The sequence below is a fragment of the Mchenga conophoros genome, linkage group LG7 (assembly GCF_057382185.1).
Source record: "Mchenga conophoros isolate Kocher_MC1m ecotype Shallow Benthic linkage group LG7, M_conophoros_male_GT1.1, whole genome shotgun sequence".
NCBI classification, from domain to species: Eukaryota; Metazoa; Chordata; class Actinopteri; order Cichliformes; family Cichlidae; genus Mchenga; species Mchenga conophoros.
Window position 1 is genome coordinate 53,903,686 of NC_140532.1, and position 27,886 is coordinate 53,931,571.

Below are 27,886 nucleotides of genomic sequence, written 5' to 3' on the forward strand. Positions count from 1 at the left end.
ATTTCTTCTCCACTGCTGTGTCTGTAATGAGAAGGAGGACTGTAATAGATGAAGTTCATTTTCCAATCCTCCACACAGATGATGGGAACATAAACACAACATTCACAGTACAAACTTTCAGCTTTGATTGAACACAGTAACCACCCTCTGGCTGTTGCTGTTCATGCTGAAAGCTCTTAAAGAACACCACTGTATGTTTAGAGTGCAGTCCTTAATAATGCTAGCCTCTCTTACAAATATGAACGTTTTATTTGTCTTAATTCAATCTATATAACAGGCGTCAGGGGTTAAAGTCCACCATTAAATGATTAAACTAAGTTTGATGTTCTAATGTGCAGTATAACAAATAAGAAGTTATGCAAGGCCGCATGTCTCTGCTCTCCAAAGAATGTGGATCACATTTTTAGACAATTCTGTATCCAGAAGTCGCTGCTATGCATTTTTTTTCTTTTAAGTTTATAACAAAATCAAATCAGAAACAATTACAGGACACGGCAACAGTCATGCTGCAGTGACATAACAGCTCTTCTGTTGCTTTTCAAATAATCTGATCTCAGTCATCTTCACAAGGCTTACATCCTCTATTTCAGCTCCTTGTCACTTTTTTTTTTTTTGCTCATCCCTCATAAACAACAATTGAAACAATGCACAGCCGGCGTCACAAGATAAGTCACTGACGCTCAGGAAGGTTTCCCTTCCCTTTATTTATTTTTTTCGTTTTTTTCACCCGTAGGTCACTTCTCTTAAAAAGAAAAAAACAAACCTCATCTGTTGCATACGTACACCTACAGATATGCAATACAGTGCACAGGGCATTGCTCACTTCTTTATATTTTGCTTCTAAAAAGTTAGATTTTCTTTAATTTCTCATTTTAAAGTGATCCCTAGCTTTGAAGGTCTTACAAAGTTTTATTTTGGACACTGACTCACCGAGTCTTTGTACATGACCATTTTCAGAGCTGTTTTTTTTTTTTTTTTTTTTTTGTTAAGCCACTTAACACTGACCTATGAGTCATTCAAGCATTTAAAAAGACACATAACTCAAGGGATGAATCAGTGTTGTATGTACACATAACAGACAACTGAGCAAAGAAACAACTGTAATTGTATTTTTAGGCACTTTGTTACAAAAGCACGTCACTTGCCTTGCAGTGCGTCCTCAAAAAATTTGAGGATGCACTTCACCTGATCCATCTACCAAAGCCTTATCAGAAAGGGTCTCAATGGAAAGGATGGCAGCCAAGAAGGTATTTTTAAGGAAGGGAAACAGGAAGAAAAATGTTGAAATTTTTGGTTGAAATCAATATGTACAGAGGAGATCAGGAGAGAGCAACAACAGTGGGTGTCTGCAGCCATCTGTTACATGGTGGAGGCTCTGTCATGGTTTGGACTGCTTTTCAGGATTTTGTTGAAATTGATGCAATTATGAACGCTGAAAATATTGTCAATTTTTAATCTACCATGTAATATCATCTGGAAAGCATCTGATTGGCTCCAACACACCTATTTCTGAAGACCAATTAAAGGCTGTGTTGAAAAATAAAGGTGGTCATACCAAATACTGACTTTTAAGCTCATTAGACTTGTACAAATGGTGTTTTTGCTTTATATCCTGTATGTTTATTTGTGTTTGCAGATGTTTTATCTGCTCCACCCATTTCCAATTTTCCTATAGCAAAATATAAAGAAATGAAGGGTAGCTCAAGACTTTTATGCGGTACTGTAAAAACAGAAGTGCTATATCACACTACTCCCACACAGGCTATGCAAATGATCCCTCAGCTGCACGTCTTTTTATCCAGCAAAGATCCCTTTCTGAAGAGGTCAGAGATTCTCCCTTAAATTCAAGATGACAAATTGGACAAGCTGTAAAGAAAAGAAAAGTTGTTTTTCCACAAGTTTGCTATGTGAACTAATCAACCCAGTAGCCATTAATACAGACTCGCTCAGGATAAGCTTGCAAATAACTCAATCACACACTTCCTGTTTTTCAGCACGTAGCCTGTGACCTCAGAAGGAGGAGCACAGGATGTGCTCCAAGTGGAAGATACAGATAGAGATTTCCTAGACAGTTTTAATTGAAACACATGTTGAACGTTGGGGGAGCAGATAAGTTGCATCTGTTGGACAACTGGATGAGTGTTATGCTGTTTGTTCCTGTTACTGTGATTGAGTTTCAAGTCCGATCAACTTCTAGAGAAAACTACACGGTTTATTTGATAGTTCGTGTTTATTTAATGTTTCTGTCTATACACAGTGAAATATGCTTCCATTTGGAGCTTTAAGTCTCACCACTTTTCAGCAGCTTCCTGTGAATAAACAACACAGCTGGGAGAGGACTGTGAATTCTGTATTTTTTTCTCAGATGGTCTGCCAGGCGTGAGAACTCATCTGTGACCAGATCGCTTAGTTTTTAATCAGCAGTTAATTTACCCAAGTGGTTTTTGTTTTTGTTTTTAAACCAAAAATCTCCTTTCGGCTCCCTACTTTCCTGTAAAATTCACGAGTGCGCCGTTGGTCACAAGACATTTAATTAGTCACTGTAATGTTTCAAAACACAGCAATCGGTCTGTCCGCTGGTGAATGAGAAGTGAGACACACGCCACACAGCATTCACTCTAAATGTCTCTAGAACTTGCCCAATCTTTCTTTCGTCACATGCCTGTCTGAGTGAGTGGAGGGCATGTGATTTATTTATACTAGTTGTTCGGCTCTGTTTCTTTATTTGTATGTGTTGCAAATTAACCCGGCAAGGTCTAATGTAGGTACGCCTCGATATCTTCTGCTCCCCCCCCCCCCCCCCCCCCCCCCCGCTCCCTAGACATCAGGCTTTAGACCACAGCCCCATTCCAGATAAGATGTTGTCAGCAGGAACCACATTTGAGAGGATGTTTATTGTTGTGATGTAGTCTAAATGGTGGAAAAATGTTATGTTGTCATTAAAAAGTAGCTGACTTTCTCCATAAACTGAAGCACTGTTTGGGTTTCTTTTCGCCTCATTGTATTACATCCCTGTTTCCATAATATATTACTCCATATCCTCGTATGGATTTGGATGCCAGTTGAACATTTCAAAGTCACACATGTTGATAGTTCACATTTTATTTCCATCAAACTTTCTTTTAACAGCTCTCTGGGAGCATGTAGGAACTCAGGACCTATTGACATAGTTCTGAAAAAAGAGTATTTTGTGTACTTCGTTTATTCTATGATTGTGCTGCTGTTTTTCAGACCGCTAAGATCATCTTTATTTTACGTGCCAAATGTTCTCAGGAGGGCAGCAGGGTTCTTTGAGTCCCGTCCATCATGCAGAACATGCTTTGGCTGAAATGAGCGAGCCGTCTTTGAGAAAGATGATGGATAATAGCATATGCTGCTACAAAACCTGTATGTATCATTTCGTATTAACTCCGTATTAAATGTTTCCTTTACCTTATCTTTGCCTATATTTCCTTACTGCCTCACAAATGCTTGCTTTTAAACTACAAGCTGATAAAAAAAAAAAACCTGATTGTCCATAGGAAGCAGTGTCCATGATATCTAAAAACTATTTCAAATTTTCACAGTCCACAGGACAGTTTTCGACATCAGCCTACTTAAAATAAGATGCTTAGAGAAGGCTCCAGCTCTTCTTGAGCTAACTTAATGTGTTTTATTTCTCTTCTTATATTGCAGAGTTCTAATTTGCATTCTCAGACGCAGCATTTGTTCATTTCCACCACTGTTCCTGAGCCCATGCAGACTGCAGAGTCACCCAGAGCTATGCAGGTCTGCTTTTCAGCCTTTTCCCTCGCATACAAGGATTTCTTTTCATTCTCTAAATCTTATGGTTGACTTTACATGACAAAAATTGCCACAAAACTATTTCAGTTTGATTTTATTTATATAGCAGACAACAGTCACCTCAAGGTGCTTTATATTGTAAGGTATAAAGCAACAATCAGATGACCCCCATAAGCAAGCAGTTGGCAACAGTGGGAAGGAAAAGCTCCCTTTTAACAGGAAGAACCAAGCTGGTGGGGGGCTGCGTGTGCAGGATTGAAGATACACTATGAAAGACATCAAGAGTTTAATAATAACTAACAATTAAATGCAAAGTGGTGTATGCACACATGGCAAAAAGAGGTGAGTAAGAATAAACTATTTGCTGGCCAAGTCTTTTGGTTAACCCCTCCCCAGCTTTACTTCTCAAAGATTCATCCTCTGTGGTATGCTCTTTTATTCCCAGTCATTTTACTAATTAGTTGGGGGGGAATTCCACCAGATGTTTTCTTCAGCGTTCCATAACTTTTCCGAGCGTTGAGTCCTTATCCTATTATGATGTGCAAATAAATAATTACTAGTAAAATTTCCATGTGACAGTGCATCTGATCTTTTTGTAAACAACCGTTAAACTGTAGGTTTAATAGACCTTCTGATTAATCATCAGAAATAAGAGCGAGTCCACTTCAGTGCTCTGCACGCATGGAGGGTGTCACACTTTGGGATCACTCATTTCTTCACTTGAGTTCCAACTTGTTGCACATTAGCCGGTTGTTACTAGTGAGTTACACATTACATACCCAGGTTAATGTAGCTGGAGTGTGATGCCACTCCACGCTGATCAAAGTCTCGTGGCGTGATGATTTGCAGACTTCTGAGAAACTCCCTCTGCTTGCATGGAACAGTGTTACACACTTCACCCAGTAACAACACACGATCTTCAGCGAGCAACGCAGTGAAATGCGTTAAAATGTTGCTGTTTTGCTTTGCTTTGCAAAGCTTCGCAATTTCCTCCTTCATTATTATTCTAAGGGACGGGTTGTGATTGGCTCGCAGTCTGACGTCACGCGAAGTGCTCGAAGCATGAAAAAAAGGAAAAGCTCCTCGCTGGTGCTCAGACCGTGTCTGTTTCTCCTCTCTCAGGAAAAATCCGTAAAGTTTAAACACTAAAAGAAAAAAGAAGAGTTAAACTCATGAAAGAAACCGGGCGAAGGAGCGAGCGTAGGTCGAACTCGTGTCACTGTTTTCTTTTTCGCTGTATGTGTGGGGTTTTTTAAAGACTTCAGAGTAGTTTGGGTTTTGTAAAGCGACTTTCCAGCTCTCTGGGATTGTCTCTCAACGCGAAGCTCCCGAGATGAACTTCGATCCGGTGGTCGGGAAACTTCATGTAAGTAAACACGACACTTGCTTTCTAAATACGCTCTTTGTTGAATGCCTACCACTCTATTTGCGTGTGTCCAGTGGATTGTTGATTCATTGACGCTCCTAACTTGATAGTTTCTATAAAAATCATTTACCAAAGTAGCCTCTTAATTCAAGCTGCCGCTAAACGTTTATAATCTAAAAGTATATATTTTTTAAGAAAAGGCTTCTGTCTCATTAAGTTAAAGCGAAGAGCCGACACAGATAAGAGTGTCGTGGAAGCTGAAATCACGTCCAGGCCTGTGAACTTGAAGATGAAACAAGTCCGTGCATTGTCCCAGGCACAGGAAGCAACACTGTGTTTATTGTCGTTAATTATTAAAGTGTTTATTTCTGGAGAAAATGCAGAAATACTTTGGTTTTTGTGTCTTTGCTCTCTTCAGTGCATGTGCTGGATCATTCACTCGCTCGCCCCCCTCTCTCTTCCAACACTACAGCCACCATCTGTGTTGGACATCATGCGGTCACACTCCTCAGACATTCAGCATATGACGGCTCTCGGTCTGTCGCAGCGGATGTAGCTGGCCCTCTAGCCGCTATTAATGAGAGCTGTGCGGCCGTGGGCCTGCTGCCTCAAACGAGCTTTAAATCAAATTGTGTAGAATGTGAGAAGCATGACTGAATGTGTAATCAGAAAGCTAAGAATTCACCTTATCAGTTAGTCCATAACAACTCTCAGCTATTTCTCTCTTAGAGTTTATTCCACTCAGACCTTCACAGAGACGTCTTTTCATTCCTCCCCTGTTGTTTTTTCCAACTGTGCCGCCTATACTACCAGCACTGTGAGCAGACTGGAAGCCTTTGTCCTGCATTAAAAGTACTTTGATTAATGCAAAATACGCATTTGAATTAGAGGAGATCTACTTCCTTTGTCACAGTTTACTGGATTACACCAGGATAACGCTACACAAGATAAGATGTGGAAAATGATATGAGTTCCTAATGACGGAACAAATCAAGCGTTGGCATCTTGTTTAGCTGATGAGGGTAGTGGCGTTTGTCAGTGGCATTTCATCACACATGCCCACTGTCGCTCTGCTCACTGTACATGGAGCTGTTTAAAAGTAAATGTAATATCTTCTGATGGGCCTGGAGCTCCAGTGTTTGTTTTCCCAGTTGTCTGATCTGCGTTTTAAGTCATGCAGTGTTCCATTACTGAAATCCGATTTACTTCTCCGGGTGGCAAAGTCAATGTTTATCTCTTTTGTAAACCACAGTACATTCTGGAGGCCTCGCCAGCAGGCCTTGTTGCTAAGGGACTATGAGGAAACTTCAGCCCCTCCTCATCTCCTCCTCCCCACCTCTCTAATCCCCCCCTACACACACACCACCCCTCCAAATTGCCCGAGTGTACGTGCCTGGCCCTCCAGTAAACTTCCTGTCTTGAGTATACAGATTTGCTGATATTAGTGGCATCAATTTACTTCTTAGAATTGTCATGCCCATGCAAATGTACACTAGATTTTTATCTGTGATTGTTTACTGTGTGTCTGGGTGTTGGTTCACACAGGAAATAGTCCTCTCCGTCTCTGTGGACTACACAGACAAGGGCAGGACAGGCATCTGGGACAAGCGGAGGCCAAACTATGACACTGGGGACAAGCAGTGGTCGGCAACGCTAGTGTTCCTAATACTGTAGACACTGCTTGTTGCCGCTCTGCTCGGTGACCATGTGAACAGTTATAACCATGCCTGTGGCTTAGAGAAACTGTAGAGAGGCCGAATGATGCAATGCAGCGCAACTCAGTGTCTGATACCAGGTGGCGTCTGTGCCTTTTAGTGTGGGCTCTTCAGAGAGCCCAGGATGTTTTATTGTTAGTCAATTGATTATCCTGTGTGGACCTGCAGTTGCTAAGGTGAATCACCCTAGTCTTATCAAAGGACTCGCTGACTCATGGAGGGAGTGCCACCTGTTCAGGTGCTGCCTACCCACGTGATGCATACCAACAGAGACGAGTCACCGCTCACATCTGAATGGTCCCGAATTGAAGTAAGTGGAGATAATTGACTCCGTGTCAAACATCCCCACTATCAAGATAAACAGAATAACCTCATCTAGTTTCAGTTTGCTATGTTAGCTACTAATTACATCTTTCATACATGGAAAACATTCCTTTGGCTAACCCTGTGTCACATTGTGAGTGCTAAAAGGTAATCTTTACTGGAAGTCACTTTTTTTCATGTCAGAAAGTGCTACGAAGGATTGTTGTGGACATAGAAGCCTGTTTCTAGACTTTACCTGATATAGGTGCCCATTAAAACAGTTCATTTTTATTTATATAGCAAGAAATCACAACAACAGATCCCTACAATAGACCCTAAGATAATACAGAGAAAAACCCAGCAATCAGACGAGCGCGCACTTGGTGACGGTGGGAAAGACAAACTATTTTTTTAACAGGACGAAACCTCCAGCAGAACCAGGCTCAGAGACAGGCCGCTATTTGCCACCATATCCATGTGATGTTTAGTTATGCCTGTTTGAGAATAGCACATGTAATGGCCCAATGAATGCACAGAGACAAAGTTTTATTATGGATAACCTGTGTCATCTACGGAGGCAGTCAAAACAAAACGCAGTGTTTCATTAGTAAGGATAACCCTGGAAAAGGCTATGTCAGGACACCTGCAGGACACCGGCCCTCATGGACTGGGATTGGGGACCCCTGGGCTATGTCCTGCTGCATATTAGAAAAGGCAATGTCCTCATCTGAGTCTAATAACTGTCTGGAGTTCAAGTGAGAACATGGCTTAAAATAGCTAAAAGAGTAGAGTGTGTTGTATGAGCACATGGCACATAAGTAGCTGTTCATATATACAAGAACATCATGAAGTGAAAGCAGCACTGTGATGTGTCTCTCTCCAAATGTTGCTAACACAAATTTGGAATTTTCATTATGGATAACTCAGTCATGCAGTTACTCCTCCACTGTTTTATTGCTCTTTTCAGTCACTTTTTAAACACAGCTCCACATGGTCCCTGATCCTAGCTTCTGTGGCGTGACGGACAGTTTGGTATTACTGATTAGTGATTCCTTTTGGTTTTGTACTGGTTTAAATAAAGCTCGAAAATTGCTATACTTCTATTTTCAATTTTCGGCTTCCACCGAGTATAAAGAATCATTGTGCACTATTCTATTTTTTAATAGTGCCACTGTTGGTCTCGTGTTAAAAATTTTTACACTGTAATTATTTTTTGAATTTCAGAGAAATCCCTGAGTAAAATTATTTATTAATTTTTTTTAAAGAAAATCCCGACTGATCGAACTCATATTTTTATTTCTGTTTGTTTACTATGTTTCTGTTGCTATTTCTTTACTTCTTTTACTTGTTTGCCGATAAGCCAATATCAAGGTTGATATCAGCTGACAGCATTCCTTTTGATTATTGAATTATTCCATGATTTCCTTTCCTTAATAGTCAATAATAATCGATTAACGTAGTCAAAAGTACAGTCCTGGCCTAAAGGCACCTTTCAAACCTGACATACCATGAAGCCAGATCAGGAAAAGGTTTTGCAGCGGTGCTGTATCTTCTGATTTCCTGCTCTCCTGGAATGAATGAGCAGATTATAATAAAAGTGTTGAGTCTCGGAACAAGCTCAACCTTTGTCTAGAAAATGGAAGTCTGTTTACAAAGACATAAATCTGGTGCAAATTCCAACCATTGATGGTCACTTAAGTCCTTCTTGACCCGCTACACCAGTCACATATTCTACATTTTTTGCAGCGGTGTGTTTATAGAGAACTCAATAAACCGCCAGCACTTCAAACTGCCCCCCTCCCTTTTACACAAAGATGAGCTTTAGGGAAGCTAATGTGATTGTCTTTAAAGCGAGGTGATGGATTCCTGCTCATTCTTAAATCTGTTAGTCATCCTTTCTTTGCTCTCTTTTTTTTTAATTCCCTCCCTGCAGGAGTTGTCTTGTGATTCACCGCTTAGCTTTCCTGTGACAGGCCTAATCACGATTTGAAAAGGCCAAGTTAATCGCCCGGCAGCACACAAATGTGATTTGTGGATTGACATTCAAATTGGATGTCCGTAACGTTCTGTATGAGTTACAATGACGTGGAGTACACGTACGAGCAGTCAACCTTTACAGACCACCGAGACCACATCGACCTGGCAACAAAATGATTCGAACGAAAAACTAAAGAAGCGCCACGCTGCACCTGCTTACAACTGCGTGGAACCTTTTGAACTTTCAGCAACCCACTTTGTTTCACTCATCAAAACAATGCAGCCATTCTTTTGCGGTAAACATCAACGTCAGGGTATCAGTAATTTTGACAACTTGTGGTCAAGAGTCTCTCAGGAAATTCAATACAGCTGTCGTCATCGCGGATCATCGTTCTTTTTCCTTTTTTTTTTTTTCTTTTTCCCCTGGTAAATGTCACCAAACCTGCTTGTGACACACTGTCACCCTCATCTAATCAGTGGAGTGCACCTCCTGAGGAAACTCAAGAATTTGTGCTATGGAGCAGCAGCTTCCCTGAGTTATAAATATCCAACCTAGCGGATATGCTGTGGGTCTAATCGGGTGCTGGGCCTGCTCTAAGGCAGGCTGCTGTGCAGGGAACAGTTTGGAGCTGAACCCTGCATGAAGCCTCTGTATTGTCTCGAGCTTCCTGTGCTCCCTGAGAGGAGGGGGCAGCCGCTTTTCACACGCTCCCCACACATGCACTCTATGTGTGCTTGTGTGCTATATTATATGTGTGTGTGTGTGTGTGTGTGTGTGTGTGTGTGCGTGCGTGCGTGCGTGCGTGCGTGCGTGCGTGCGTGCGTGCGTGCACTGCGTATGCGACCTAACAATGTGGTTTTGAAACTGTTAGCGCCTTCTTGTTCTTAACTGTACTGCACTGACACGGGAGCCATTCTCTTTATTTTCTATCATTCAGCTTTATAATGATGAATGTGTGCGAGCTTGGCTGAACTTTGAATTTATTTACAGCCATGCAGCGAGTGTCAGACTTATTTCTCCTGACAGAAGCTGGGCTGTACTTGTCTTCATAATCTAACCCAAAATGTCAGCGTAATTTATCACTCAAGGAAAGTTGTGCATGATCAACCCCCTTTCTCCAGGCAATGCCAGGATTTATCTGTAAAGCACAGAGCGTTCACTGTCATGTCAAGGTCAGTCGTGGGGGATTTGAGCTGTACAATACAAAACAGTTTCATTAAGACCCAGAACCCCTTATTGTAACATGTAAAACATATTAAATAAAGTTTAATTTAGGACAGAGTATACGTGAAGATTCATCTTAAATTAGGAAATGAAATCACATTAAACATATTTTGAGTGATAATTATCAATTATATACTCATGACATTACAAAAGAAATCAGTATTTCAGTTCTTAAATGACTACATGATGACAGAGTAACACCAGACATCATGAATTACACAATCTCTTGATCTGGTAGATCACATGTTTTTGAGTTCATCGCCATTAACTAAATAAAAGCACTTTTCAAGTTCTTCTGCATGAGCTAAACAAAAGTGCAACTCGTCATACAGTAAGGACAGCGCTCTAGACGCAGCAGAGGTGCATCGCAGGGCAACTGACGGACAAAGCTACAAGCAACGAGCTACATGCAGAGACCTCCACTTCCAGTCAGAATATTAAGACAGGAATCGGAGCCAAAAATAAGCCTGAAGCTAAAGCAGAAGTAGGTCTCTGGCACACATTTGACTCCTTCCAAAGTTAATTGAGCAGATAGAAAAAGCCTTAAGAGGTCAACAGTCGCACCATATAGAACAACAAGGCGAAACATGCGCCATGTTGTGCTCCGAGTCTAGCTGGAGCTTTGTCCTCTTAAGCCTTGAGCCAAAATGACAAGCTTTTTAGTAAGGCAACCCTATGCACAGCTAATCATGTGATCTCATGAGTTCAGCTAAATCTGTGGGGAAAATTGTGGTTCTATCCCCCCAAAAATTGTCATATGATCTTTTGGCCGGTTTGGTCACCACTGTAATAAATTATTCCTTCAGAAATATGTTTAAAACATACGAGACAGTGAATCGGTTAGCTTGAACTCTTAACCCCATTTTATTGTTTTGGGGGTTTTTTCTAGTTGTTTGTTTTTTTCTTTTGCAGTCATATTGAAACCAACTACAGAGCTAGGAAAATTAATCACTTAATTTGAATAAATTGGGGAAAAAACAACCAGAAGTAGTTGAATCATCATAAATCTGACTGATATTCTTTGTGGTAAATGGAGTGGCTTGTTAAGTAGTGGATGATGGTAAAGGGCAGAAGAAGCCACGTGTTGAAATATGAAATTAAATTAATGTTTGAGTCAATTTTGATGTGCTGCAGAGCCTCGGCTGTCGCGTGCTGAGGTTCTCAAACGTTGTCAGGGTGAAATGAGTAAATTCCTGCATTCAACATGGAAATAAAGGAGTGGTGGTTGATAATCAGTGTTGGTTTACTTAGTTGCTCAGAGCCTCCGGCTGCTGAGCGTCGATAATCCAATCAGATGATTAGGCTGCTATCAGATCGAATAGAATAACCTTTTATTGTCATTTTACATGAACAACGAAGTTGTGGGTGCTTCACACCAACTGTGCAGGAATAAAGTAGAAATAGAATGACAGTAGAAATAAATGGCAAACAGGAGAACAAGTAGAGAACACAATAGAGAACAAGTTGCAAAGTGCTTGGAAGAAGTGATAGACTCGATCTGAGAATTACTCAAACCATCAGGCAGCCATGGTGTGTGTGTGTGTGGGGGGGGGGGGGGGGGGGGTGTTAACTGTCAAAGTCTAAGGAGAAAAAGCAGATCAACAAATCAGTGCAAGTTACTGTAAAAAAAAAACAACAACTTTCGATTGAAGTGATATGAAGTGACAACTACAACTGGTTTCCTTTAGACTACACCAAAGAAAAGTGTAGGCGGCTGACTTAAAGGTGTGTGTTTTATGAGTAACAACATAACTGTGCTTTTTAATCTCAACTCTTTTCCTCGTCAGCCGTATTTTGTGCATGTAGTGTGACGTCGGCTGCGCGGTGTCCAAGCTGTCCCTTAATTGATGAAAGAAATTTATTTTCTAATAAGAAAAGCATGATATGGAAAATCAGGTCCTGCTCTGGATGCAGGACTATAATGAGGTGCATGATGTCTTTGCTTATCAGTTGGCTATGATTGAAATCATCTGTCCGATATGAAATGAAGACGCTATCTTAGTTTGTTTGTACGTATTGTGCATGTCTGCGTGAGAGACGGGGCGAGAGAGAGACCCTCGCATTTTCTGTTTCTGCCCATCTTTATTTCTTTAATAAAGGGGCTTACTGTAATTTCCTCAGGAATACAGGGTGATCACAGCCGTCTAAATGGCCCATTGATAACCTGGGTCAAAACTGAAAGGATGTCCTGTCATTTAGTCACAAACGCATTCTCAGTGTACATGGCATGTGCAGAGTTTGTGCCAAGGCAATTTGGAGGAACCCGGGTGCTTAGAGGAAGTGGAGTGTTGCTCCTGTTGTCGATGCACAGAAAGTCCCTTATTATTGTATTGCTACTTATTAGTTTAACTTGCATCCACCCATGTAGAGTATTAACTTATCATACATGCAGACTGTATAACAATAGGACACTGTTTTAGCAAATTATCTGTAGCCAAGCTCTCTCATTTGGCAGGGGAGAGAGAAGGACTGGGCCACTTCTGCTGAAGTTGGAGTGTTTCCAGGAATTGGAGGGTTTGGAGGGCTTGCTACGCTGAGGTTACGGTCACTCCACTATTCCTCCTCACTTGGTTTGTGGAGGTTAAACCAAGCCACATTGTGGCTGCCCATAGTGTTTGTATATGCTCTACTTTTGTGCCAGCGTAGTTCAGAAGCCTTAGGATATTAGTGTGGACGTGTGGCCTTGTTTCTTTTCCTTGTGTGCAAGTAAGGCTGTGTTCAAGAAATACCACAAGACTCATGGTGCTGTGCTTGTAGTCCTGTAGGTGCAACGCTCTGTAGGTCCATGTTTGCACGTTGGAGCTTTCTGCTGTCACTTGGGTTGCTATGAAAGTTATGCGTTTGTGTTGTTGCCGGTCCTTTAGCTTGCAGCAGAGAAGATAGCAGTCATAATAGACAAAGAACATCTTTGTAGTGTGGACTAAAAAAAAGTGTTAAACACTAAAAACTGCTTTTCTTTGGTATTTGATGTTCCTTTATGCATTTCTTCCTCCTCATGGTGAACTCCACTATGGTTTCCTTTCCTGGTAAAGCTAACTTTTAAACCAGTCAATATTTGACTGACGCACTGCACCATCACTGTTGGGACTGCGCATGTACTGTAAGTGCATGTTAGCAGCTTCTGTATTATCTGAAACCCCACAATTGCACCAGTGCAGGGCCATAGATCCAACTTTAGAGAAAAGATTATATTTTTGATTCCGTCATTTAAACCCTTTATGGTTTGCTGAGCAACAATCAGTGAATAAATGTATTTGTTAGAGCTACTTCAGTGTAAGAGTTAGCTATTTTCTCGGTTTTACGCAACTGCGATCAGACCAGTAAGACAAAGAAGCAAGGTAAAGAAGCAAGACATTTGTTTGAACTGTGAAATTAAATGAAGTGGCAGAGTCAACAGTTTAAAAAAAGAAATGTTGCATCTTTTCTTGTCGTAACCTTGCCGATCATAACAGGTTAGCTACTGAGAACGGCTGCACCTGGGAGTGTTTGGAATCGCAGGCCTTGAAACGAACAAAGCCTGGAAATGATGTAATATCAGCACTGTCCGTTCATGTTTACTGTCAGAGAGGCACCCTTCAATGGGCTGTGCTCTGTAAAGACACTCTATTAAAGATATTCCTGAATACCGAGCACAGCTTCACAGTCTGTGCCTGCGTTGTGGGGTATAAGATTACCTTTAGCGCAGCTCCTTCATTTCTTTAGTTTCCTGTTTTCTTTCCACTGTTTTTGTCTGTAGCGTGCGCTTGTGCACAGATTTTCTCCGTCTCTCCACATCCCCACCCAGCCCACAGTCTTACACACAGTATATTCAAGTCTAAAGACTCACCCTGTGTCATGCAAGCTGTTAGTTCCCCCCCCCTCTCACTTTCTCTCCCTCTCTCTTCTGCCTCCCCCGTTCCCCAGAATGTTTGGATAGATGTAAATGGTGTGATTGTGACTGCTCTGCCGGCCGTCTGTAACTCCACGTCTGCTTCTCAGCGTCTTTGGAAAGTCTGACGTGAGCAGAGGGAGAGGAAGAAGGGAAAAGGCAGAGGGAAAGAGAGAGGGAGGAAAGTTCCTTTGAACAACAAGGCATGGCGGCCCTCCAGAGAGTCAAGTCTAGCGTCAGGAGTCGGTCTCTTCCCCGTTCCTCTTTCTCTACCTCTGCCTATGTGCTCTCAGCTTTTATTCCCCTCATTCTCCCACACTGTCCTTTTTAGAGTGCCTATTCCCTGTAGAACATCCCATCTTCAACCTGCTGTCTACAGTTTCTGCCCCCCCCCCCTTTCACTACTCAGCCCTTTCCACCCAGCCTGTCCCATATTCTCTCTCCTGCTTTAACAGAGGTCGGGGTGGGGTGGTTGTGGGGGTGTGCACACGGGAGAAGACAAAACCTCCAAATCTAGGACTTTCATTTACCCACGAGGTGTCGTGTTGCATTCGAGGCGCTTCATGTCGGTGTCGCATGTCCCGGCATTCAAAGAGTCTGGCTTTAAGAATGTGGGTCATTTGAAGTAGAGGCACTAAAGTGCGTTGTTTGCCAGTGAATGGGGCCTTCTCACGTTGACACGGTGAAAAGCGTGTGAATAAACACCATCGCCCGGGGGCCGCACTAAAGTGTTTCGGCTGTATTCTTCTCAGTACCCCACCTATACAAGCCTGTTATTATCCAGCCCATGAATGGATTTCTGAACCCGCATTTGATATGGGCATCATGCTGCTGTTAGTTAAGATACCTTATCAAACTCTGTCTTTTACATCCACAGCAGAGGAAGCAGATTCTCTGCCTTTTTTTCCCCTCCCTTTTTTTGAACTAGAGGAAAACCAGATCAAGGCCTAATTAAGTTTGGCTGCCTGTTGCGCTACATGTAGTTAACGTGTAGCTCTGCATCCTGCACACACGAGTTTGTGTTGCCTCTAGTTCTGACCGGCTGCACAGCTCCCTTAATTGCTTCCCACGGCAGATGTTGAGATCAGATGGTTCAAATTAAGATGTAGATTGCTCACACAAGGTTTCCTATGAAGATAGATTCTCCTCTTTGCTTTCCTTTATCTTATGAGTTTGATTGCGGGTTAGTCGGCCTACTGTGGATGCACAAAAATAACCCGAATCTCATCTTTTCTTCTTCCTCCCTGTTTGTCTCCCAGACCTTGACGATGCAGGTGAAGGTGGCAGCACTCTTCATCTGGGTTGTGTGTCGTGCAGCAGAACCTCCAGCAGCTCAGTGGTCCAATGAAGCATACGTAAACCGAACACTTCGACTACACAAATCCTGCGTGGAGAATGAACAGTACTTGCACCAGGGACTCTGCTGCCTCAATTGCAATGCTGGTAAGGCGGATAAGAGGAGTTACACTCCCGTGTCACTATATCTACAAAAATGATACAAACATAAGACAAACTGACACGAGGGCAGTTTGTAGCCAACGTTTAGATTGGCATGGTGTCTTCTTTGTTTTTGTTTCTAACTCAAGGTAAATGTCAAAGCCATAAGCTGAATTTGATCCCAAACTAGTTTTTAAAATATTCCCCCAGCCTGATCTGGAAAGAATGTGTGAACCGCTCCGTCTCAGCAGATGAGAGTGAAGCAAAACATGAAGTGAAATGTGCGGGGTGTGACGCAGAGGTTATTTTTAAAGCTGTAGTCCTTAAAAGCACTAATCCTTTTAATTTATTATGAAAAAAATTCAATAAAGCCGTTTTTTTTGTTGTCGTTTTTTTGTTTCTTTTTAAGTCTGAGCGTTTAGCTGAGACACAAGCACCGCATGGTTCTGCTAACTGATTGAATTATTTTATTTGCCACAGTGGATTTTAGAAATGCCTTTTTTTTTAAATATTCGATCAACTCCAGTTTTTGTTTTTTTACATGAACTTAGAGATTCACAAATGATTACTTCTGAAAAAGCTGCAAATGTAATCATCACTGCCTGCCACTTTGAAGTAAGAGTTAATAGATTCTCAGTTCACAGTTAATTAATATAGTAATAAGAGGTCGTCATTGTTTGACACTGTTCGGCTTGCTTGTGTTTGGTTCAATAATGTGTGATGTTCCTTCCTCATGCATTATTGTGTTTTCTCCTCTTTATCCCAGTTGCTCAGCTGTTACCACATGTTTTAAAGCCACAGTAACCATTTAATGGTGTGGAATGATAGCTTTCTGCTTCTTCTTGTCAGTATAAACTTTTATTTACGAGCAAATAGATTTTTTTTAAAATCAAAAATTAGTTTTGGATCCAGTTAAGTATGGGTGAAACGGACTGCACTGTCTCTAAACCTAAGCACAATACAACGGCTTTATTTACTAGATGCTTAGAAAGTCCAACCACAGATGTTTTTTACTTTTTTTTAATTGATTTTTTTTCCTCCTGCTGTTTTTTTGCCATTCATGCAGCAAACAAATCCTGAAGACACATGAGAATCAAGTGGTCGTACTCACAGCGTGCATGAATCGAGTCTAAAACTGCAAAGCGTGACAGTGTGCGAGTAAAGGAGATCGACTTGATTCGCTGCAGTTCAGCAAATCTGTTCTCCTCCGAATTCCAGGAAAAAATGATGCAGAAATGTAAAATAGTGATAATCAGTCTCTGGGGCTTGGGTCAAGCTCTTTTTGTTTTTTTCTAAGACGATGCCTCCTTTGGTTTGCAGCTTTATGAACCTAACGCGTTGCTTTGTTCTGCTCTGACGTCGGCAGGAAACGCAGTGCGCCACTAAAAGTTGGCATTCACATATTAAATATGCTGTTTATATGGGCGTGCAAAGCGTTTATGTTTTGGGCTAGTTATGTGATGTTTTTCTCCTTTATTTGCAGGAACATATGTGCATCAGCCCTGTGAAAGAGACCTAGAACTCGGGATCTGTCTTCCATGTGAACATGGACAGACCCACACAGAGCACAACAATGGGATGTTCCGCTGCTTGCCGTGTACTCACTGCCGCTCAGGTAATGAGACTCTCCTCCCCTGATAAATCAATAGTGAGGTCATTACTTGTATATAGACTATAAGTATACTTTGTATATAGATTGGTTTTTTTGGTCTACACTGTTTTCCCACATAGATGTTTTACATATTGTAAAAATTTCATAATATTAATTGCAGTATTATAATACTGAATGCTTAGACAATGTTATTGGTCAACTACAATATTGATCCTGGGCCAACATTATTATGATGGTATAGGAACAACACCAACACGGGCATATATATGTCTGTATGTACCTGTAAATATCACAAAATACTCAACTATTATTGACTGAGACGTTTTACTAATCATTTGCTTGACCGTTTATCCGCTTATCTAAGACATGTTTATCAGCAGCTGCACACAGTCATGACGTCAGGTCGGGTACCAGGAAATGGAATAGTCAAATCTGAGTACTGACAATAAATCTGAGGTTATAAATAAATACAGAAGGCTTTTTTTTTAACCTTAAAACAAACATAAAAGTCGAGTGTTCTGTAATCCAGTTGGTCGGATATATCATTTTAGGAAATTTAATACCTTTTTGTCTGCGCCCCCGCCTTTCAGAGCCACTCATGACAATGTGATCTTATGATGTTACACCAAGTGGCAGGGCGTGTCTTTGTTGTTTTTGTTTTCGTGGGCTGAATGTGAGTGTGTTCCACGTCTCAGGAGATTTGCCTGTGTGTCTGTCTTACCTGACTGAGCTGGGTGTGGCTGCATCTCATTGTCTCCCACACTGCTGTCTTTGTGTCCAATGAAAGGCAGGAGCTGCAGAAAAGAGACTTCTGTTACATAGGATGTGCTTTGTGCTCATTCATTGCGGTTTTAGGAGAGTTTTTTTAATATGTGTGGGTGTGGATGGGTTTGTTTTGCTCTAGTTTTAACTTATTTATGACCATGTAACAATTAAAAGGAACACGCCAAAGGAAATGTGAATGAAATTTTTAAAAGATGCCTATTGTTGGACTACTTTTACTTAAAATGAACTGCAGTGTTATCTGGAACGCTTTAGAACTTGCTGGTCGGAAAATATTTCATATTGACAAGGCTGCTGTTGGTTCAGTGAATCATTTATGGAGTAAGATGGAACTTAAGTTGCTTGGAGCGGAGGCCGCAGTTTGGTTTTTTGTCTGTAAAAGTTATCGCACAAGTAAAAGATGTTATGCAATCATTTAAATCAGGGGTTATCAAACTTTTTTATAGGGCCAAGCATCCTCTACAGGCAAAAAATGGCTTAAATGGCCACATTTTTGCACCGTTTTATAATTTATAGCAAATTGACCGTGTGTCCTTGACCCTTCCCTTTGTAGGGTAAGCTTTTAATAGTCAGTTTGGACCCATGTCTCTATCTGACTTTGTGGCGCAGACTCACACAAATGGTTACCAGTTTAATGAATTAACCAAAATCGAGAAATCACCAGCCTCTTGGTCTATTTTAGGCTTGGAATATCTCCTCGTATCTCCTTTGTATGTGATGATCTGTCACTATGCCGAGGTACTACAACACCATTGTTGTATGGAAAAAATTAGCCACAGCAACAGCGACTGCTATGTAAGGCTGCCACAAACGATTATTTTGATAGTCGACTAGTCACCGATTATTTTTGCCATTAGTCGACTAATCAGATCATGCATCTATTGGATGTAAAACGTACAGCTTACTGCACCAGCAGCATCTGCTCTTATATAACTATCATTAGCTTACAGCTTGAAGTGTTTAAGGTATGTGCTAACTAAAAATAAAGACAAGCTGATAGTTTATTAAAGTTTAATGAAATCTGCAGATTGTTTCGGTGGAGTTTAATAAACTCAGTCTCGTCTGCTCCTTGCTATCTAAAATATAACAGGACACCGGAGTATATTCTCGAGCATCTCACACTTTTGATAATCAGTTGTCTGTTTGAGGTTTATTCAGCTGTGTAAAAACTATAACTTTAATCTCAGCCAAACTGATTTACTCAGGAACAAATAAAATACAAAAAAAAAAAAAAGCCAAACAATAACATTTTTAAGTTATCTAAGTGACTTATATTACATGTTTAATCTGATTAGCGAAAGACGATTTGCCGGGAGTCCGGTGTTCTCACCGGCTCTAGTGAGCCTTGAACCCTGGCTAACTATCGAGCTAGTGGGTAACAGACGTCTCTGAAAACGTCGGAGCGCTTTTGAAAATATGTGGTGTCTTGATAAACTGAGCAGATATTTGAGGTTTACACAGCTACATTCTCGTCTGAAAATATGTTAAACTTTATTTTGTGACCCAAAAAGAATAATAAGAGTAATATTAAAACTAACTAGGTGCGCCATTGTTGCCAACTGCTCTGGGCCGCGCTATGAATTCTGGGACACAGCTTCTTCTTCGGGGTTTAATGGCAGCTGGCATCCTTGTACATGCAGTGCTGCCATCTTCTGTTTCAGTCCGTTATTACACTCTTAAATCCTACTACTTATTCCTGCGTCTTTTGGGATCTTATAAAGCTTCAAACGACACGTCGACTATTAAATTAGTCGTCAGCGATTTTAATAGTCGACGTAATCGTGACTAGTCGACTAATCGTGGCAGCCCTAATGCTCTGTTGTCAGCCACATATAAAGTGTAATATCAGATAAAATCCCCATCACCAACTTGTTTAAAGTGCAACAAAGTCAATTTTGGTAAAGTGGCAATAGACAGGCTTTTTAATACCTTGTTTTGGTTGTGCAGTTGGGCTTTCACAGCCAAGCCCAATGCTGATAGTTGTGTCACTCTTTGTGCAATTATGACACTTCACTCCGACAAGAAACACAGATAAATTTTCACCATTTTAAGCTGCTTTTGTATTTCAACTCATTTTAAAACTTCTCTTCTTTAACAGGAAAAGGTTAAGACCGTAAAAATCTTTGATAGTTCTTTTTATGCTACATAATTTCACAGTTAATCCCTTTTAAATATTTGTGTGCTCTGCCAGAATCAAAGCTTCTAGTGTGCCGTGGGGTTTAGTGTTTAACAAGCGTGCAGCAAATGATATCCTACCAGTGTCTTTTTCGTGCCCTGCCTTTAGAAAGGAATGAAACAGAACCCGTGTCGCTCTGTATTGGAAAATTGTAATTTAATTTTGATTGTTACATGTCATTAATATAATAACAGTGAAGCCTGTTGTCCCACATACTTGGAATAAGTAAGAGTAGATGTACTAAACTAAAATAGCAGCCTGTTTGTGTTCAGACTCTAATCAGAGAAATGCTTAAAATACAAAAAAGCTGTTTGTTGGTTTGGAAATCCAAACCTCGACTGACAGCTTTACTTTTCCAACTTGTCTTGCATAAATGGAAAAAAATACGTGAAGCAAACAGGCTACAATCCAAGTTGTTGCATTGAGCCATCGACTCATCGACGACAGCAACTTGGTGCATTTAGGCATGTAGACGCGGTCAATAAGACCTGTTGAAGGTCAAAGTGAGCATCTAAATGGGGGAAAAAATGAAATCTGTGTGACTTTAAACATGTCATGGTTGTTACTGCCAGACAAAGCCGATTGGAGTATTTCAGAAACTGCTGATCTGCTGTGATTTTCCCGCTCAACCATCTCTAGTACGCCCCCCCCCCCCCCCCCCAAAAAAAAAAATCCCAATGCAAACCTGCATTGTCAGATTACATCGAGCTGATAGGAAAGCAAGGGTAGCTCAAACAAGGACTCATACAATCATTAAACAGGGGTTTCTGCAGTAACTGTGTGATGCAGTCATGTCAACATGGACCAAAATCTCAGAGAAATCTTTCCAGCGCCTTCTTAAATCGATGCCATGAAGAATTAAGTCAGTTCTGAAAGCAAAAGAGGGTCCAAACTAGTAATTCAATGAAATTCAGTTTTATTTATATAGCGCCAAATCACGACAGTAGTCGCCTCAAGGCGCTTAATATTGTACAGTAGATCGTACAATAATAGTACTACTAAGTTATTACTAATGAAATGGGAAATGAGTGCAGTCTTGCATCAGGGTAAGGTAATTTTTTTTTCTTGCCTAATCACATGGAGATCATTATGATCTTTACACTGATCATCATTAACACTTACGGCAGAACGCACATTTGCCTCTATGGGCAGTGTTGAAGCAAACAGAAAATAATTGTGCCATTTCAACTCCAGCTTAGATTAGTCACGATTGTTTAGTATTCTGTGATTTAAATAACTGCAACTAAATGCACCAGCAGAAACATCATCAGTGACCTGATGAAGGTGGCAGTTGTCACCTGTGGGAAAGTCGCCTTTATTTGGATCACATTAAAATATGCAGTGAATACGAAAAAAAATCGTTAGTTACTTAGTTCTATAAAACTCTTTAAAATATCCATAGCTTGCTATAGAATGAGCTTAATCGCCTGTATAAAACGATAGGAAGGTTAGTGTGAAAGACAGTGTGCACACATTTTGCAAACCAACCTAACAAAGCCATTTTTCTTTAATTGGCAAGCATGAACATGAGATTTTATATGAAAGGGCATCCTGTGGAGTTGGACCGCTGGCTATTAATTATTATTAATTTTGATCGTATCCTAAAGGCCAGGGCTACCATCTATTTAGGTCTCATTTTAAGAAATGAACCGTGGCAGATTCTCCGTTCCTTATTATCCCGTTAAAGTGAAGCAAAATATGTCTCAGAGGGAGATAAAATTAGTAACCTAATTATCTAACATATCTTTTTTTTTTCTTTGCAAAAGATTGCCACATAATTGCCAGTGTCCAACCAATTAGTTGAAGGTCTTCTATTTGTTCCATCATGTAATGCATGCTGATGGTCGTGGGAATACGTTTTTTTAGAAGTTCACTTGTTAAAGTCTGTAGCTGTTTACGCAGTTTGCAACATTCAGAGTTGAGCTTTGCTAAATAAAAGCAGACATGATGCCATGTCTTGAATTTCTTTTTTTAATTGTTTTTTTTTAGCTGTTTATTTCCCATCGTGTCCCGTTAGGCACTTTTTGACTTTGTTCTGAAAGGTGCTACAGAAGCCTCTTTGTCTCACAACTTTCCTAACTGTCCACAGATCAGGAGGAAATTGCTTCCTGCACCACAACTGCAGACACCAAGTGCCAGTGCAAACCGAATACCTTCTGTGTTCCGGACCAGGCCTGCGAAGTCTGCAAGCGCTGTGTCAAGTGAGTGTCACTTACCTGTTTCCTGAAATTATTCTGGATTGTTTTTGCGTCTGCGTTTACCCTACAGTCAAAATTTGGGACTCTGTTTTACTGTTACTTAAAATGTTTCTGTGCTTCAAAACTGCAGGTGTAAACCTCATGAGGAGGAGGTAAAAAAGTGCACACCGTTTTCTAACACAGTGTGCCGAAAACGCCCTCTGTCCCCCACACGAATCACTCCGTCCCTTTCGCCCACGTTGGATCCTCCGGCGAGCATCGGTAAGTTTCACTATCAGTTTCAGATTCTGCCGCTGAAAGTTTTTTAGCTATCATTGCTTAAATTAAATTTTTTGTGTTCGTGGCATTTGTTGTTGTTTCTTTCAGTTGTACCTCTGTGCATTTTCCTGGCCGTCGTTATCATCATCATTATCGCACTGGCTCTGTGGTGGTTCATTTTCAAGCAGCGTTCATGTGAAATACCATGTGAGTTGATATCAAGTAATGTGCGTCTGCAGTTAATGTTTTGCTCATCAGATGTGTTCCTAATGCTATTTTCCTGCTTCCAAAATAGGCTTGAAGCTCCAGTGCGAGTCCAGTGAAATTGTCAAGATTCCCATTGTAAGTTGTTTGTTGTTATTTTACATGTTTAATTCAAACCATTTCAAATGGACATTGAACAAAGTGCTGTGCTGCTGAAGGAAGAAAAAGCAGATGGATCTGCTCAGTGTACCTCAGTGATCTCGAATGAATAGAGCAGGTTACAAGATCAGGGAGTTAAAGTGGTGCCACTCCACTCAGTGACTTAAAAACAAATATTGAAATCAATTCTAAAACTGAATGGGAGCCAACAAGGAAAAGCTAACGTAGTTGATCTCTCTTATAAGTGCCTGTTAAGAGTGCGAGGGGGTGATTTGGACCATTTCCAGTCAAGAACGTAAAGACAGGCTGACACCTGAAAAATGACAACAATAAAGTAATCAAATAGACATAAAATAAAAGCATGAATTGTGTCTTAAAGTCAGTGAAGAAAAAAGAGAGAAATGCTTTAACACTGTTTTATATGTTTTCATAACAAGATTCACAAGTGTTTCACATTAGCAGATTTTTACTTCACAAAACTTATCAAAGATTTGGGGGGGGGGGGCTTAATTCTGCCTGTGAAATCTATCTACAGAACACACTCATGGAAAAGTAAAATGAGTCATTATTATTAGTATTATGGCATGATAAAGCCTGGGCCAAGCATGGACCCCTGAGGCACGCCTCATGTAAGGAGATTTGATAATACGATAGTACACCCTGTGTCTGTCAGTGAAATGAGATTTAAAGCATTTATTGGAGTTAAATACCAGTCGAGCTTTTCATCCACTAATCAAAACTTTGATGCGTCAATCTTCAACTCTGTCCATTTATTACACTGTTTGGACAACATATACCATTGTTGTGTTCACGTTTTCTATACATTTCCTTTTTCCTGCTCAGGATGAGAGTGGAGCCACAGCAGAGGAGCGACAGAATGATCAAAACGCGGGTCTAGAAGGCGAGGAGTCCCGTCCAGACTCAAGGCCGCTCCTGCAGGAGACCCAGGCTGGGATGACCAAGGCCTCCCCGCCCCTCGAAGATGAAGACCGAGGATTAGGGGACAGCTTGCCCAACACCACTAGTTCCTCTCAAACTAGCCTGTCAGCCCTTCCCACGGCGGTTTCCAACACCCCACACCAGAGCCCCGCTACCTTCAGACAGCTGCCTGCAGATCTGGTGAGGAGTAGAGTCAGAATGAGCTCAAATGGGTCACACTGTATTTTAAAATTTTCATCACGCCTTAAACTTTCTATTTTGTCTCGTGTTGCAGGATGATCCTCTGCGATGTCGACTGGTGCCACTACAAGGTAAGATTCACACAGAGTCTTGTGTGTGTGGAGGGGGGAAGGGGGGTGTCCACTTTAAGAAACATTTTCACAGAGCTCTTTTGAATTTGAATAGCCTTTATTGTCATTGTACAAAGTACAACGAAATTGGAGTGCCACTCCCTTGGTGCAAAATGCAATAATAAATATAAATGTAAGTATAAAAAGTTCAATAAAACAACCGAAGTACTCAGACAATAATAAGTACGATATATACAGGATAGCAGCATTAATATAATGATAGTATGAATAGCAGCATAATATAGTGACAATGGCAAGTATGGTATAGTTAAGCAGGTTCAATTGTTTTGTGCTTATTTACTACAGTGATAGCTCTGGGAAAGAAGCTATCCCTGAATCTGTTTGTCCTGGTTTTATGTGACCTGTACCGTCGGCCTGATGGTAATAGTTCAAACAGTTGATTACTGGGGTGAGAGTGGTCCTTGATGATATTGCCAGCTCTGCTGAGGTACCGAGAGTTTGCAATGGCCTCCAGACTGGGCAGAGAGCAGCCAGTGATCTTCTGGGCTGTGTTGATGACCCTCTGCAGTACTTTTTTTTCCCCACTTGATTTACCCTAAGAGCCAGACAGCTTTACATAAAAACAGTACAGTTTAATGCTGTTCATGGCAATCCAAAGGGAAGTCACAAAATCTCCTCCAGAGCTCATCTTTGCTGCTTGATAGATTTATAATCTCATGATAGTCAGGCCATATCTGAGCCTCTAGGGCTTCGGAACATGCGGCCTTTTTTACTGTTGTTTTGTTCTCATGGTGAATTAAAGAGGACACGGCTTAACTGATTTGTTTGATCCTCTGTTAATAGTATTATACATGCCTCCCCTGACAGAAAATGTATTGAAACTTGCTGCTTGTTCCTTTTGTTGGAACAATGCCTATACTGTTATGATTTGCACGCTAGTGTTCACAGTCTGTTAGGAGCAGTCTGTAAAATAACAAGATGCACATGCATTTTACACGTTGTGGCTTTCTGTTTTCACAGTCGAAATTCTTCCCTGTCTCATCTGTGTGTTTTGTTTGGTTTTTTTTCCCCCAAAAGGTTCTGAAAAATCCCTGAGGAAGAGCTTCGATTTGTTCGACGAGTACTTGGACGTGCGGATCCACAACAAGTTCTTCAGAATGATTGGAGTCAGTGACAACCACATTCGGCTTGCGGAGAGCGGCACTTCCAGCGATAAAGTGTATGAACTGCTGAAGAACTGGATGCAGAGGCAGGGACTCCGAGCCGACATCAACGACCTGCTAAACACTTTGCTGACTATGGACCAGCGACGTTCAGCCGAGAGCATCGCCTCCGAAGCCCTCCGAAGGGGCTACTACAAACACGCAGACACGCCCTGAAAAGCAGCGGGGACTTCAAATGAAGTAAACACAAAGTACTTAATACAAAAAGACAGCACACAGACACTGCCAGTGGACGTTGTGTCTCATGAACAGGCTTACCTCTTTTGTGGCTGATCGGCCACGTATTCAAAAGCCAGTAGTTTAAAAAAAAAAAAAAAAAACAAGACAAAAAAGATAAAAGCAAAAAAGGGGAAAGTCAAGCTGTTTTGATGAACGGTCTGAGGATGCTAACCTCTTGCCAAATGCTGAAGCGTAACCATGGAAACAAAAAGCCTGGTGTAACAATTTAAATTTTTTCTTTTTTTTAAAAAGAGCACAAGAACATGAAGTTGTCATCTTCCGCAGGCGCTGCGGCTGCATGGTTTAAGCTGTAGAGAAGCTGTAGAGAAGCGTAGCCAAGTACTGAAAGCTAAGACGTTTCTGGCTTTGTGTTGGTCATCCGCCCGGATGCTAACACACTAGCGCGAGACAAGGATATATACACTGGTTTGTAGGAGTGGCATTAGCTATGTCACAAATACTGTGCCGTATCGATGCACTGACCTCAGGCACATGTAGGATTTAAAGCAAAAAAGTCACGCTCTGTCAGTTGTGCTGATTTCAACTTCTGTATATTAGTCCATGAACACTTTTCCGACTAATGATTGGAAGATAGCCTCCGTTTGTTATAACAAAGGTTAACTTGCATCCTTACTAATCACAAGCTTGACCTTTGCTGCGCTGTTTGAATACCTACATTTACTTAGGTGTCTTTTTGTTATTGTTTTCTACGACCTGGTCACATCACAAATGGCCTTCCTCGTCATTCAGTCCTGTTCGGTGTTACTACTCACACATAACGCTGAAGAAGGAGTTTCACCAGCTCTTTCTGCTGGGACGACGACGAGTAGCTTAGTAAAAAAAAAAAGTGTGTCCTTGTAACTTGGAGAATTTCAAAAGGTCATTTTATTTATTGATATATTTATTGTAATAAATAAATAGTTATCTCTTGTTGTTTAATGCCATTGCCAAAGTGACCCCTGGAATACACACGCAGTATTAGTGCTGTCGGGGTTTGTAGCACCAGGGCAAAAGGACTGAAAACAAATGTTTCAGGTTGTAGTTTCAGCTCGTAGTGTTTTCTTAGAATCCGTTCGGCTGCGGGCGTGTCAGTGATTCGGTGCCATTTCTTCCACCGAGACCGCGTTGGGCACGTTGTCGAAGCGTCCGTGATGCCCAACGCTGAATGCGTCTTTTCAAAGTGAGCCGACTGACCAAATAGTCCCTTCATATCAGCAGTGACGCAGGGTGCAGGTACGGATTGTTTTGTCTCACAAGATGAAGGAAACCTTTTCTGGTTTCAAAAAGAAGACTCCTCCCCCCCAATTTTCTCGCATGTATATGTGTAGAGAGCATAGAAGTCTCACAAACTATATATATGTATATATGCAACTATATTAACAGACTAAAATGAATATAGTGACGTATGAAGTTATTGAGGATAAAAAAAAATTTTTAACTAGATTTTGTTTCGCCCATTTTTCTGCAGTTCCTCATGTATAAAGAAAAGAGTTACAGAGTTATATATTGTTGCTAAAGAATGATGCTACAGTGCTGGCACTGCCATCTACTGAAAGACAATGAAAATACAGCCTGCATCAATTTCTAGGGACCCTGTACGCCCTTTTCATGCTCCATTTGGATCCAGTTTTTTCACCTGATAACATTTTAGTTCTTTTTTTAATCCCCCTCAGCCTTTCCTGGTGTTGTATAGCAGTGAATAGGCTTCAGTGGATGTTCTGTTTACTAAGACAAATCATGTTTTTGTAATATTTCTGTGGTTTTACATATTTCATTGCAATTCCTAAGCTGTTCACAAAACTTCCTTGTATAAAAAACCATTCTGTTCATGATTTCCATTAAGCCATGTCTCCTTAGTTATTGTTTGCTCGTCGTGGATTTCAGATATGAATGATGCAAATACATCAAAGCTGTTTTTATGTCTATTTCAAATAAATGTTTTGTACAGACATTGAAATGATGTTTTCATTGTTTTGTTTTGTTTTTACAGCAATGGCTCAGTGTGGCTTTCGGGGATCTGCATGTTTTTTTTTTTTTTTTTTTTTTTATTATGAGTCATTCATTGATTGTGTAAATTCTGTCTTCATCATTTTTACTTTTTCCTGATCTGACGATACATTACTTTAAAGA

At 40.9% G+C, this 27,886-nt stretch overlaps 1 protein-coding gene across 1 annotated transcript; it reads left to right on the plus strand.

The window, feature by feature from the left end:
* Positions 1-4,822: 4,822 nt before the first annotated feature.
* tnfrsfa (tumor necrosis factor receptor superfamily, member a) lies at positions 4,823-27,707 on the plus strand. The gene is made up of 10 exons (XM_085280170.1): positions 4,823-5,149; positions 15,497-15,680; positions 17,158-17,289; positions 22,335-22,446; positions 22,574-22,704; positions 22,810-22,908; positions 22,997-23,043; positions 23,908-24,183; positions 24,278-24,314; positions 25,392-27,707. The coding sequence occupies exons 1-10, from the start codon at positions 5,117-5,119 to the stop codon at positions 25,691-25,693; spliced, it is 1,353 nt and encodes a 450-aa protein (XP_085136296.1). The 5' UTR covers positions 4,823-5,116; the 3' UTR covers positions 25,694-27,707.
* The last annotated feature ends 179 nt before the right edge of the window (positions 27,708-27,886 follow it).